Source organism: Elephas maximus, chromosome 13, assembly GCF_024166365.1.
Source record: "Elephas maximus indicus isolate mEleMax1 chromosome 13, mEleMax1 primary haplotype, whole genome shotgun sequence".
Lineage (NCBI taxonomy): Eukaryota > Metazoa > Chordata > Mammalia > Proboscidea > Elephantidae > Elephas > Elephas maximus.
This window is the reverse complement of record NC_064831.1, coordinates 63,211,087-63,226,402: the sequence shown is the minus strand read 5'-3', so window position 1 is coordinate 63,226,402 and position 15,316 is coordinate 63,211,087. Positions and strand designations below refer to the sequence as shown.

At 43.7% G+C, this 15,316-nt stretch overlaps 1 protein-coding gene across 8 annotated transcripts in view; it reads right to left on the bottom strand.

Annotated features, from left to right (window-relative positions):
• The window catches only part of NEO1 (neogenin 1), a 219,602-nt gene extending 205,303 nt beyond the window's left edge, over positions 1 to 14,299 (bottom strand). For 6 of the 8 annotated variants that reach the window (XM_049852794.1, XM_049852789.1, XM_049852790.1 and 3 more), the window contains exon 1: positions 13,125 to 13,604. In XM_049852794.1, the coding sequence (XP_049708751.1) occupies positions 13,125 to 13,254 (130 nt within the window). In that variant the 5' untranslated portion in view covers positions 13,255 to 13,604. Of the gene's footprint in view, positions 1 to 13,124; positions 13,606 to 13,980 lie in introns of those variants that run through there. The other 2 variants (XM_049852788.1, XM_049852791.1) reach the window with 2 other exon arrangements.
• Positions 14,300 to 15,316: the final 1,017 nt, after the last annotated feature.

Genomic DNA, 15,316 nt, shown 5'->3' with positions numbered 1-15,316 from the left:
CACACTGTTGGATTATCATTAAGTTAAAAAACAGCAAGCAGCTATGGGAGTTTTGATAGTGAGAAAGTTCTAAATTGTTCCTATTCTTAATTATGTGCAGCTTAATTTATAATTATAAATGAACCACTGATTAAAGAATGGATCTAGAAACATGAGCAAAAGTAATGAATAGGCAATTCTCAAACAATATAAACCATCAACAGAAATCTGAAAAGATGCTCATCTCCATTAATAACTTTAAAAAAAGGAAAATTGAGAGGTACACTTTCTTCTTCTCTTAGGTTGGCAAAGACTAAAATGTCTGAAAATAACCAGTGTGTTGCCAAGGGCGTGATGAAACAAGGACTCCTGCATTGACTGTTGATGGGAAGTGTAAGTCGCCTTTGGGAGGTCACTTTGGAAATAACTACCAAAAGATTTAATCTACATACTTTTACCCCACAACTCTGCATCTACGAACTTATCCTACAGTATACTTGCACATGTACACAAATACATTTATAAAAGGATGTCGCTGTGTTATTTGCTTGCAATCATAAAAACTGAGAAAATAGAAAAGGGAATTGGTTAAATGAAGTATGATACATACACAAAATGCCATATGGTTATCAAGGCAACTGTGATAAATTTAGACCTACTCCCATGGAAAGATGTCCTAAAACAAGCTGAAAAGCTGTATACACAGCACAGCCCAACCTTCATTATATCTTAAATATTTAATTATATGTGTTAAACAGAAAGTCAACAGCTATTAAAAGTGATTAGCTCTGGGGAGAGGGTTGAGGAGTATGATTTCACTATTTTATGTACTGTATGAAATTTTACGATTCTTTTTTTTTTTTAAGTCGAGGCAACAATTAACTTTACGCAAAAAAATAATTTGTTTAATTTACATAAACATTTTAGCCATCAGGGTTGGGAATGCTGCTAATAGACACCTTGGCCAGAGGGGCAGAGGCCGGCAGAGAAGGTACCCTACCTACCACCTCACCTCCCTTCCCATTCACATTTACTTTCCTCCCACCTCAACCTGGACCCATACTAATGTGAAGTGTGATGAGATTCCAGAGATTTCTAAGGGAAGATGTTTCTCCCGACAGAAACTGCATATATATGTGTGTGTGTCTGTGTGTGTATGGATATGTATGCATGCATATATGTACATACGTAGATATGTGTATGCATGTATATATGTATGCATATGTGTGTATATTTATGCGTGCATATACACACGTACATACATATATATATGTATGTATTTTGTCGTCGTTAGCTGCTGGTGCATTGGCCCGATTCATGGCTACCCTATGCACAAGGGATCGGATCATTGTGATCCACATGGTTTTCAATGACTAATTTTCGGAAGCAGAAAGGACTGCCTTCCTAGTCCATCTTAGTCTAGACACACCACTGAAACCTGTTCAGCATCCCAGCAACAAGCAAGCCTCCACTGACAGACAGGTGGTGGCTACAGACGAGATGCACTGGCCAGAAATCAAATCCTGGTCTCCCATATAGAAGGTGAGAATCCTACCGCTGAACCACCACTAACCCTCTCATATGTATGCATGTATGTATATATATACATATATACACACACACATAGAAGTATACATATACACACACACATATACACACATACGTATTTGTACAGGGGTAAAAGAAAGGGCCAGGGCAGGAAATATCCATTAGGAGCAATGGAGAGAGAAAGAAATTTTCCCCAATCTGGCTGAGACAATTATTTTTGCTCCAGGGAAAATCTTTGAGTTCTTACACTTATTTTAAGTCTCACTTGCAACTGTCGCAAATTGCTGCTGTCAGGGGGCCTTCTCAAGTAAATCCTTCTCCATGCTTCTGATCAGCTACTGGTCACAAAATTAGAGCATGCAGTTTATTCGAACTTCATATGAGGTAAAAAGGCTCGGAGCAAGGACTTTCGGAACTCCGTGAGACACTGACTTTAATGCATACATTCTGAGAATTATTTCTCATATTCTCTCGTCTTCAGTTATATTCTGGAGGTGAGGGTGCATGACGGTTAAGTTCTATTTTGTGGGGGGTGGCTATTTATGAAGGGGTTATCACCATAAGAAGTTCTGCACTTGGATGCCAGATAATACGTAACTTTAAAATAATAACCCCATCTCAAATTTCTAGCGCTTTCAAGAATAACCAAAAAATCTTCAAATTTTAGTTGTTACGTTTAAAATTATGCTATAACTTTTTAAAATGATGAATAAAATCTCCATTTGGTTATTCTATCCATGAATTTATAGGTTATGATACTATCATCAAGAAGCCTAGGTGGAGCAATGGTTAAGCACTCGGCTGCTAACCAAAAGGCTGGCAGTTTGAACCCACCCAGCAGGAGAAAGACCTGGCAATTTGCTCCCGCAAAGATTACAGCCTAGAAAACACTACAGGGCAGTTCTACTGTCACATGGGGTTACTACAAGTCAAAGACAGACTTGACAGCACCTAACAACAACAAATACAAATACTATCATCTTGACTAGGCCTCATTTATAATGGGATATATTTTGGTGCTCACTTATCCCACAGCAGAAAACCAGAAATATTCTGTGTTAGTTTCTGTGTAGTATCATTTTTTTTTTTTAATTCACTCTGCTCAGGGCTTCTCAGTAAGTTTTTTCTGGATATTAGAGACCAGTAATAAACTCTGAAAACCAGTTTTAAGATCAATATCTAGATTTCCAGAAGACATGAGGTATTTGCACTCCCAGATGGCTCCACATTATTAGCATTTCTACACATTCAAACATGCTAGTAATCAGCTGACTTAAAGGAAATGTGAAATAACTCCCTCTGCGCTCTCTAGTCTACCGGTGTGGTGAAACTACGTTAGCGCTGCTCTAAGGGTGTAGAACCGAATTCTGAGACAAAGCAGCACACTATTGCTTGATCGACAGTATACACAATGGTTCCAGAATGTTTTTCCATCTACAGCATTAATGGTACTTTCTACCTCCAAATCAACTTATATATTACCTATGGATATGTCGTGTCTGTGCTATTAGACCACAGGCTTCCTGAAGGTAGAAAACAAGTCCAATTCATTTTAGTATCTCCACAGTATATATAGCTTTGTGCATAACTGGCCTTCAAATATATGTTTTCAACTTGTTAAAATTAATGTTTAGCTTTGGCTATGGAAGAACTATTAGACTGCTTAGAAAATTTAAAAATTTTTGCTGTAACACAATTTTAAAGAAGGGTATTGCTAATTATTATTTTTTGTTTGTTTTTTAAGAGGAAAAGCAAAGACATACAATCTGAATGTCAGACTGCCCAACTGCTGACTCCTCATCAAGAGGAACTGAAGTACTAATTTCAGTAAAATAAAACTTATATAACTTCACCACTGGTTACCCCAGACACCAAACACCACACCTCTCTCCCTTTTCTTTACATATGGGAATCAAAAGGGCACACCTGCTCATTTCAGCCAGCTCTTTAACCTGGTCTATCTACTTTACATTTCTTGTGAGCCCAAGAGTAAAACTCGTTGCCATGGAATGGATCCCAACTCATAGTGACCCTACAGAACAGAGCAGGATCATCCCATAGTTTCCAAGCCTGTTATCTTTAGGGAAGCAGGCTGCCACATCTTTCTTCCATAGAGCAGCTGATAGATTCAAACCACCGACCTTTAGGTTAGCTGCCAAGCAGTTTAACCACCACGCCACCAAACCCCCTGGCGTCTAATGTTTCTAGTAACAATGTAACTTAAAATATCTCACAATTGCTTGCCAAACCCGCTGCCATCAAGTTGAGCTGACTCACAGCGATGCCACAGGACAGAGCAGAACTGCCCCAGAGGGTTTCTAAGGAGCGGCTGGTAGATTCCGACTGCCCACCTTTTGGTTGGCTGCCAAGCTCTTAACCACTGCGCCACCAGGGCTCCCACTGTTCAGCAATGAACCTGTATTTCCTGCAGTCAGCCCTAAAGCTATTTTTATACATATACAATAAAATCACATACAAGGATTTACAAGCAACTTAAAAGATTTTCCAATCATATCCCACTTCATACCAGATAAAAATATATACAATAACTTCAGTTTTTTTGTTGTCGTTGTCGTTGTTGTTAGCTGCCACCAAGTCAGCTTCAACTCATGACAACCCCATGTGTTATAGAATAGAACTTAGGGAGTGACAAAAGCTTATTCTTGCATCCACGAACAGAAATGACCAGTGTTAAAACCAAGAACTGTAATTCTGAGGTCATTTAGCTGAGATAAATCCACCAACTCAGTTTTATACCTCAGAGTGATATAAACTTAGAGGTAGAAGGGACCTTTGAAATCACCAATTAATTAGCTCCTTTTTTTTTTTTTTTTTTTTTTAGTTAACTGAAATGGAGAAGTTAAGGGACCTACATTTTTAAATAATGGCTCAAACTTTATAATTAAAGGTGAAAATAACTTGAAAAAGTTGTGTAAGTACTAGTCAGTGGTATTACTCCTAATGGTATTATTACTCATCTACAATAAATGGAAAGCTGACCCACACATAAACATACAAAATTTTATCTTTTCACCAATAACCCCATGCATGGGAATCCAGCATTAGGATACAACACAAAATATAGAGGGGTTAGGAGCACGTGCAGGAAAACTTTCATCAGAGCATTCTTTATTACAGCAAAATACTGAAAACAATTTCAACATCCATAACAGAAAAACAATAAATTATTAGCAGCAGTGTGCAAAGTGATAAAGAGCATAACCTTTGGAGTTGGAAAGACCTAGATTTGAATGTCAACTTTTTCACATGAGAGCTGTGAAACCTTTGACAAGTCATTTAATCTTTGAGAACTGTTCCCTGATCTGTAGAATGGGGAGATATCCATCTTTCTCAAAAGGCTGCAGAAAGGGTTAAATAGGTATAAAAGGGCTTGGCACAGTGCCTGAAGGTCGGTGAGTCTTCAATGTTGTAGCTGCGGTGGAGTCGATTCCAACACATGGCCACACCATGTGCGCAGAGTAGAACTGCTCCACAGGGTTCACGCTGTGACCTTTTGGAAGAAGATCACCAGGTCTGACTTCTGAGGCACCTCTGGGTGGGTCTGAACTACCAACCTTTCAGTTAGTAGCCAAGTGCTTAACAATCTTGCACTACCCAGGGACGCCAAGTGTTCAAAATATAACTATTTTTACTGGCCACTATTAATATTATATTCATGCACTAGAATATTATACAGGCATTTTAAATAATCATTATAGGAAAATCTAGACATATGGCATAGAAAGATCTCCAAGGCACTAAACCCATTTCCTATTGCCATTGAGTCAATTTTGACTTATAGTGACCCTACAGGGCAGAGCAGAGTGGCCCCATCGGGTTTCCAAGGCTGTAATTTTTACAGAAGTAGACTGCCACATCTTTCTCCCATGTAGTGGCCAGTGGGTTTGAACCACCAAACTTATGGTTAACAGCTGAATGCTTAACCACTGTGCCACCAGGGCTCCTTTCAAGGTACTATAAAGTGAAAAAAATCAAGTTGAAAAACAATACAGTATGATCCTACTTACGTGTAAAAAGTAAAACTCTGCTCATATACACATATATAAACACAGAGGGGAAATGGCTATTTATGAGGTGGATTAATTACTTTTGTGTGTGGCCCTTCTAGCCATGATTTTGTAATTCCCACTCAGGTGACTGGGCAAGACTCTGTGATAGGGTAATTGTGCCCCACCAAGGAGACTGGTCAGTTTTGCCTTGAACGACAGCCAATTCCAGAGCAGAAAGGAGGATCCTACCACCACCAAGGAATAACAGCCAGGGGCAGAGAGGGCGTCCTTTGGACCCGCGATCTCCGTGCTAAGAAGCTCCTGGAAACAGGAGACTGAGAACGGCAGGGAGAGAGAGACAAAGAGAGCAAGCTGTAATCCCAAAGCCAGTGAGAAGTGGTGGCAGGAGAGACCCAGCACCTGAGACCCAGCAGCAGGAGATGGCGTGGTGGGCTTCCCAGCCCACAGAGAGACGAAGCTGATTGCCTTTAAGAGGCCTAGGGCCAGGGACAGACATGCCTGCCACCACGGTTGGGAAGAGGCTGTCCTGATGGAAGAACTGCATGCTGAGTGTTCCTGAGCCCGAATTGTAACTGTTAATTCCCTAATAAACCCCATAATCATGAGTATGGTCTCTGAATTCTGTCTGGCCACTGCAATGAATTATCGAGCCCTGCCAAGAAGTACAGACTGCCATGCGAGGAATGGTTAGCATCAGAATTAGTAAAGATGGCAGAGAGAGGAGGCCCGTCGGGCCTCCACCTCATGGGAGTGGGCCTTGCACTGTTATCTTGGTTCTCTTTTCCCTTTGGGGAGTTGGAGAAGGTCAGGCACAGCCCCTAAGCTGTTTTTACAGCAGAAATCTGGAATTTGTAGGTAGAAGGGATAAAACTTTTGATTCTATATACTTCTAATTGTTTGACTTCAAACAAACATGTATTACAATATTTTGAAAACAAATTTTAAAAATAAAATGATAATCTAAATATAATGTGGCAAAAAAGAAAAACGGCAAAATGTTAAGGGAAAACATGTACATATAAAGTCGTATATACACCATGATTACTAAGTGAAAAGGACGTGCCATGTTATACACCCAAGAGACTTGAAAGCAGCAATGTGAACAGACACATGCACGCCGATACTCGCTGCTACACTATTGACAACAGCCAAAAGGGGGAAACAACCAAGACGTCCATTAGCAGATGAATGGATAAACAAAATGTGGTATATACATACAATGGAATATTACTCAGCCATAAAGAGAAATGAAGTCTTGATACATGCCGTAACGTGGATGAACCTTGAAAACATCATGCTGAGCAAAATAAGTTAGTCACAAAAGGACAAATACTGTATGATCTCACATGAAATAAGCAAATACATAGAAACCAAAAAGCGTTAATGGTTACCAGGGGTGAGAGGGAGGTTGGAAGGGGGAGTTTCTGCTTAGGAGGCATTGAGTTTATGTTCATGGTGGTGGAATAATTTGGAAAAGGATAGCAAGAATGGTTGACAACTTGGAGAACGTAAACAATGTCGCTGAATTACGCACGTAGAAAATGTTGGATTGGTGTATGTTGTCTATATTTTCACTACAATTAAAAAAAAAATGAATGCACCATATAGACAGTGACTAGAAAGAAACAATCCAAAATTGTTAACCAAACCAAACCCAGTGCCGTCGAGTCAATTCCGACTCATAGCGACCCTGTAGGACAGCGTAGAACTGCCGCATACAGTTTCCAAGGAACACCTGGTGGATTCGAACTGCTGACCTTTTGGTTAGCAGCCGTAGCACTTAACCACTACACCACCAGGGTTTCCAAATTGTTAACAGTGGGTATGAATCTTTTTTTCTCATCTCTATGTCCCAAATTTTTTAATCAAAAAAACTTTTTTCACTCTAAATGAATCCAAAATTTGGGCTACATTTTAAAAACATCTTTTACTGGCTTGTGTTTCATGACAAATGAACTTTTTTAAAATCTTAAACAAAAGACTTAAAGTTGAATACATATTCTGGTCACTCACCTCATTTAGCTTTCTGGTCAACATGATTTTACATTGCATTTCTCCTGACTACTCTCCCATTGGAGCCTTGGTTTCACAATGATTTAAGAACTCAGCTGCTAACCAAGAAGGTCAGCAGTTGGAATCTACCAGCCGTTCCCTGGAGACCCTATGGGGCAGTACTACTCAGTCCTATAGGGTCGCTATGAGTCGGAAAGAACTCGATGGGCAATGCATTTGTTTTTTGTTTTTTTAATTTTCCCATTATTGATACAATTTTACCTAAAGCCAACACGGTTTCCACATGGTAAATACCTGCCGGCCACATGGAATTCATTAATAAAGGTTGGGAGAAAGGCTATTAAATAGATAATGAAAAAAAAAAAAATCCCAGTGCCGTCGAAGCATCCATATACTGAGATTTATCAGTGCTGCCCCAATAGCATAGAGAAAACCCATAAGGCAGAAACCAACAACGATCGATTAAGCCAAACATTAAAAAAACTATACTTTCAAAAAATTTAATAGAATTATAATATATTTTTAAAGTTCCTAAAAAACATTAAAACCATTCTACACAGACACAGCACTTTACAATTTACAAGCAATTTTACATTTCATTCTTCTGACAGATAGGCAAGGTATTTTTCTGGCCTTCCTATAGCCCCAATTCAGAGATATCTGGGAAGCTACAGAAACATGAGTCAAAACCCAAATCCTTTGTTTCCACAAGTCTTTTTTTTTTTTTTCCCCACCATCCCATATCACGTATTAATTTTCACACACTTTACTAAAAGCATATTTCTTATGTATGTAAATCTATGGAATCACCTTGGAAACCTATGGTCTCTTGCACCTCATCCTAACAGGAAGGCAGAGGGGGCAATCAGCTTCTTCTTACAGATGATTCAGTAAGATCAATGATCTATCCAAAGATGACAGAACTAAAAAACACTAAAACTGCAGCATATCCAGAGAAGGATAATGAAACTCACAAAAGATCAGAAAACTAAGTAATGTGAAAAGCAGCTAAAGAAACTACGGATAATTAACTTAGAAAGGAGGAGAGGCTCCGGAGAGGGAGGGACACACAGAGGAAATCTGTCATCGAACACATGAAGGTCTATCGTAGAAAGGAATCAGATTTGTGCTGAACAGTCCTGAGGGTTAAAAATAAAGGCAATTTAACATTCATTTAACAAACATTTATTGCTGACCTCCTCTGTGCAAGATGCTTGCGCTACACTAGGGATATCAAGGTGAGTAAGACAAAGTCCCAAGCCTCAAGAGGTTCAGACTAGAAGAGGCACCAAGAAAAATAAGTGACATAAGATGAAAGTGGTCACAAAGCTATGGGAACACAGAGAATGACAGCTATAACTCTTCCAGTGGGGAGGCTAGTAAAGAAAAATTCACTGAATAAATAAGTTTCAGAAGCAGAGAAGGTGGGAAATGGCATTAACAGGGGGAAAGGACAGCATGCGCCAAAGCGTGGAGTCACGCATCACTGCAGCCGATCTGGAGCGCGGGAACATAAGGTACATACTAAGAGTGCCAAGACTTGAGGCTTCGAGTGAGGGGAGAGGGTGGTAAAGAGCACAACAGGCCTCACGAGCTCCATGCCAAGAAATTTAGACTCTAACACACAATGGAAAACTAGTAAGAGATGTTAAGTAGGAAGGTGGCACAATCAGAAAAATATTTAAGAAAGCTCATTCTGGCAAGAGAACAGACTTCTGGAAGGCAACAGTGGAGAAAAAGAGATTAGCTTTCCAGCTACTATTGTTAGGTCAGGTGGGGACAAAGACCAAAAGATGCAGATTCAAGAAATATCTAGGAAATAAAAATCAAACAGAACTATTGCCTATGGGAATAAGAGAAAGGTGAGGGTCCAGGATGACTTCTAGACCTCAACTTGGGTGAGTGAGCGGACAGTGATGCCCAATGCAGGTACACAAGCAGGGAAGTCCAACCATTCATTTGAACAATGTGAGAGGCCCAGGCCAGCATTGTTTGGGAAAAGAGGACAGGAAAATAGGGGAAAAGAAGAGCAAAGATGAGTTACCTCTGGATGTGTGTCATGTCAGTTGCCTAACCAGTGAAGCTACTCAGTGACATGTGAATAAGGGTTTGGAGTAGGAGAGTCATTTAGCTTACAGGTAGCAACTGAAAACAAGTAGAGAGTATACTGACCGAATGAGATAAACTTTGGATACCAATATGTAATGATTGGATGGAAAAAAAACCTGAAAAACAAATGAAGAATCAGAGAAGTAAGAGATGAATCAGGAGATAAGGAGAGGTCAAAAAAGGCAAGACAAGAGAAAAATTTCAAGGAGGGGGTGAATATTACAGTTAAATAAATGTACCACATAAAGCAACGTTTTCTAACAGAAGTCATTCAAAACTGGAACAGAGTGCCTTGCGAGGTAACGAATCTTACTATCAAGTAAAAGATTCAGGCAGAAGCTACAGAGTCATCTACGAAGAATGTTGAGCAAAGGACTCTTTACCCTAAATGAGAAGTGTAGCTAAGTGACTTCTGTAGCACCTCTGAAGTCTAAGGTGAGGCTAGCCTCAAAACCGTATGACATTTGGTCAAATACTCTCTTCCAATATGACCAATGAAATGGGATGTTTAATTATTCTAATAAAAATTGGGGGGGAAAAACAATTTCTATATATCTCATGTAACTCATAAGCAACCAATACTGGATTAAAACTGCCCTTGGGGTATAAAAAGTTGCTGGAGAAAACAGGGCTTCAAACCAATTCATTCCATTTGCATTTCTGACAAGTTCCCAGGGATGCTAATGCTGCAGGTTAGGGATCAATTCTGAGAACCACTAGTAAAGTAGAGGTTCTCAAAGGTATACATAAGAATTACCTAAGGATCTTGTTAAACTATAGACTCTGATTCAGTATATTTGGGGTGGAAATACAATTTTCAGCAGGGGTTCGAACTGGAACAAACCAGTTTGAAGCCCTGGGAGAACATGTGGAAATAGCTGGTGTGGTCTACTTCAATTTCATACTGATTTCAGCTGAGCTCTCAGCAGTGTTTTCCTTGCTCTACTCCTGTACCCCAATTCCAACCCATTACCATTCTTTCTTAAACCGCCTCACTCTGAATAGAGAAGACTTGCACTGCACAGGCTGCCCCATCAGATCATCTGCCCCTGGGTCTGTACTTATCTTTTCAGTCATCTACTTTTTTTCCTTCCTCAAAGCAGAATATGACCCTACTCATTTCTAACCCTCTATCAATGCTGACCATTTTTTATCACCAGCTCTTCACTCTTTCCTTTTTCCTCCATCTCCCCAGGTCTATACGTCTATATTGAGGGAAAAAAAAATATAATCCCCATGTACTCTGCTGTCCCACATGCCTATTTTTCTCCACCTTTTATAACCAAACATCTCCATTCCCTTACTACCTACTCACTGTAATCCCATACAAAAAGACTGCTCAGTCTACCACTCTACAAAAATAAAAAATAATGACAAAAGATACCTGATTGACCATTTGTTCCAGCTGCTCCCACAGTTAATTCCCTTGATCCCGCCGCAGTTTACAACAGAACTGACCAACCCCTCCTTATTCCTTTCACTTTCGTAGTGAGGCAGGATAGACTGTAGAAAGCACTCAGGACTGGAAAATCAGATCTGTGTTCTAGACCCAACTATACTACCAATTGGTTGTGAGCCTCCTACCTCCACTCCTACTCGCCACTTAGAGCTCAGTTTAAGCATTACTTCCTCTGAGACACCCTGACACCCAGACAAGGTTAGGTCCCTGCAGTATACACTTTCTGTAAACCTATTCTCCTCCTTTGTATCACAATTAATGATATAATTAGTAACTCAATGGACTATCTTTCCTACCCTCACATCAGACTGTAGGCTCCATGAAAGCAGACAGCTCATTTAAGCCTGCACTTTAACAGTGCAGGGGAAAAAAAAAAAAAAAAAAACTGAGTGAATGTTGAAATAGATATTAACACCAATTCCCAAGAGACTACTTACATTATTTCTATTAGCCTAAGTAATAAAATAACTAGCACTTTATTTAGTCACAAAATCACTGACGAAATTTCAAACAGAAATGCCACCTACTACCTAAAACACATAGTATGATGAACTACCAATTTTACACACAAAATAAAACAGAGTAAGAGGGAATTTATTTTCCAAGGTAATTATATTTCTCTTGCCCATCCCCATGAAAAGAAAGGATTAGATGAGATACCTACATTTAAGGAGTGAAATCTGTATTCCAAACCATGTACAGGCAAGTGCAAATCAGGACGTAAGTGACGCAAATTTGACACTAAACATTGTTGTTTATATATCTGTTTGGATAAACCCCATTGATATATTAGGTTTAAAGCTTTCCTCTAACATTGGCAAAAGCCATACTCTGCAAGAAAATCAAAGTTTATCAGCCAAGTCACACTGCAGCGTGATTTTAAATATTATTTCATGTAAGTCTGGACAAAATAAGTAATTATTTAGTGATTAGAAGCTGCCACTGTGTCTGATCAGATGACTTTCAAATGTAAAAACTTCAGATCTCAGGTAAGTAAGTGAAAAGTTTGTCAAATTTTATGATATGCCACACCTTGGTCAAACAACTATAACAGATTACACGTTAATTTGCCCTTCAACTGCCAACGTGTTTCGCTCCTCAACACAGTAAGATCTTTACCAGCAAGCCTGTGATTTCAATAATCTATGATACCGAAAATTAACAAACTAAAAAGGCCTTTGAAGCTAAATATATTTACTATACTGCCACCTGAAACCAACCTGCAAGTCCTTAAAATCTGATGCTTAGACAATTCCCTTGGCTAAGAGGGGTTAATAGGCTTTACATGTAGTTGTAATCCCCAGGAAAGAAGAGGCATTTCATAACGGGAACACTAACAGAGAATCACTTGGAACCATTCTCCAAGGTGTCCTCATCGTTAAGTCAACACTACTGGTTGCGAGGGGGCAATTGTGTCCCTCTGACACACACTCGCTTCCGCACACTCGGGGCTCCAATGCCCGCACGAGGAGTCCCTCGAGATCTGCCAGCGCTTCCCGGGGACTTCTGCTAGGGAATCCCCGGCCAGAATATGCGGAGTTCAGCCCCCTTCCCCCGTCCTCTCCTGAAAATTAATGAATTGGCCGTACGATTGTTTATTTAATGAGGTGTGTAGTGGCCTCTACTGGTGCTCGTGTGAGCACAAGAATGTCCCACTCTTACAAGTGGGATGAGCCTGGGGGAGGGGAGTGGAGGGGAGGGAGGCGCGGGGTGAACCTGCCTCCGGGTACAAAGCGCAGAACTCGACCCCGGAGCCCCTGACGTGCCCCCCGGCGGCCGCCCCTCCCCACGGCGGCGCCCCCTCCCGCCTGCTTCACCCTCCACCATCCGCGACCCCCTTTCTCTTCGGCAACCGGAGCCGAAGCAGAGAAGTTCCTGCACGTCCTCCTGGATCCTAAACAAAAACACCGCAGCCGCCACCGGTGCCGCACCCCTGCCCCCACCCCGCGCCCCCCGGCCGGCGCCCCCCGCGGGCCGCCGCTCACCTGGGGACTGCGGCGGGGAGCCGCTCCTGGCGGCCGCGGCGCCCGGCTCCCGGCGTCCGAGCAGCAGCAGGCAGCAGAGCCAGAGGGAGGAAGTGCTGAGGAGTCGCCGGGCTCCCCGCGCCGCCGCCATCTCTTCCCCGCGAGCGAGCGAGCGAGCGAGCAGCGGCGGCGGCGGCGGCGACAGCGCCGCGGAGCCCTCGCCTCCTTCCCTCCCGCGCGCCTCAGCCGGTCCCTCGCTGCAGGCTCGGCTCCCGCGGCCGCCGCCGCCGCTGCTCCAGCCCGGCCCGGCCCGGCCCGCGCGGCCCCTCTCGCGGGAGGGGAGACTTGGGGGCGCCTCCCTCCTGCAGGGGGGCGGGAAGGGGAGGAGAGCAGAGAAGGGGAGTCAGTACATTCCCGCCGGGGGTGGGGGGTCGGTCTCCAGGTCCCAGGCGCCGCCACCCGCCGCCGACTCCGGCTACACACACCAGCGCGAGGGGGGCGGAGACCGCGGGCGGCGGGGCTGAGGGGCGGGGGCCGGGCGCGCACACCCGCGCACGCGCAGGCGCGCGCCTCCCTGGCCCGCACGCCCTGGCTCCGCGCGCCGCCCGCCCCCGCTCCAATCCCGGCTGCCGCCTCGCGGGCCGCGGCGGCTGGCGCGAGGGCAGGCTGCGGGCCCGTTCCCCTTCCCCCTCCCCGGAGCCGCGGGCCGGCGCGGGGCGCGCGCGCCGGGCGCTGCTGCTGGCGTCAGGGAAACCCCGGAGAAGCGAGTCCTCCTTCTCCTCCTCCTCCTCCTCCTCCCGCCGCCTTCTCGCCGCAGCCCCTCGCCCCGAGCGTCCCCGCCTTCTACTCGCCCCGGGGAGAAATTCCCCCTTCTCACCTCCCCAGACGCCTCGGGCTGCAGGGACCTGAGGGCGAGAAGAGCTCCGAGCCCAGGCTTGCAGAGAGGCCAGAGCGGGTGCGCACCTCTGCTCAGCCTGGGCCCGGGACCTCTATATAGGGCCTCAGAGGAAGCCCAATGGCCTCCGGGAGGAAACCTGGGTGCGCAGAGGGTCGGCGCGGGGATTTATGTCCTCGCCAAAAACAATAGCGATCCCGCCCGGCTCTGGCTGGGACCTGGCGCGGCTCCCGTGAGAGGGGGCCGGCCGCGCCGCCGCTGACCTCCCGCTTCCTGGCCCGGCCGCCCTCGCCGCGCGCTTCCCCTGGGCAGTGCCGGGACCCGCCCGGACGGCAGCGCCCGCGCCCCCACTCGCGCCGGTGGGCCCGGGTCCAGGGAACGAGGGGGCAGACAGAGGTGCCCGGCGTCCGCTGCTGCAGCTCGTGCGGGGGGCCCAGGCCGAGCCCCGTGACTCCCCGGGGCTAGTCCTCTGGCAGTGACTGAAACCTTTTACCTGTACCTGTGCGGGCTTTTGGCATTTTCATACCTGGAATCATGTTTCACCGGTAAACTAGGAGCAAGAGGAATATGATTTTAAACCACGTTGCAATTGTGAGGCACACCCCAGTCTAGCTACCCAAAGTTAGGGAAAGCAGTTTGTACTTCCACTGCTGAAGGAAATGCTGATAATTTTACAAGCTGCGCCGACGGTTATGCGCTTGGGGAGTTATGTTTGGTTATCAGAATAAGTTGAATTTTTATTCACTGATCTGTATAGTCAATAATCAAAGTGTGTTGCTTCCCACAGAAAATGGCTGTTTCTTGGACTTCCACATCCTTCTGTCTTCTCGTTGGTACTTACTTTATTCCGAAGTGCCAAGATAAACAACATAAAGCTTGGATTAACATTGGCACTGTGGTTAAAGCGCTGGGCTGCTAACCGAAAGGCCGGTGGTTCCAGCCCACCAGAGTTCAGAATCCTCATAAAATCTCTTAAACCATCGAAAGGGTAGAATTAGGAACCCTCATTCGAGTTCTGAGAAACAATTGACGCTTCAAGGAGTAAACCTACGTGTATTGTTTTCCACGAGGGAAAAATTTAATACCTTTTTGTTTTTGTTATAGTTGTTAACCAGCAAAAATATTTCCTAAATACCCCCTGATTGACCTGTTAAATTAGAAACAGATTACCTCCCAATTACTTCACAAGTATTTGCTTAATTAACCTTTAATAATCACATCATTATTCAGTTTTCTGAGATAATTAATGTGAAAAGCTCTTTGGAAAGTATAAATTGCCTTGCAAATGTTAATTTTCTGGTATCTTTCCTAAGTATGG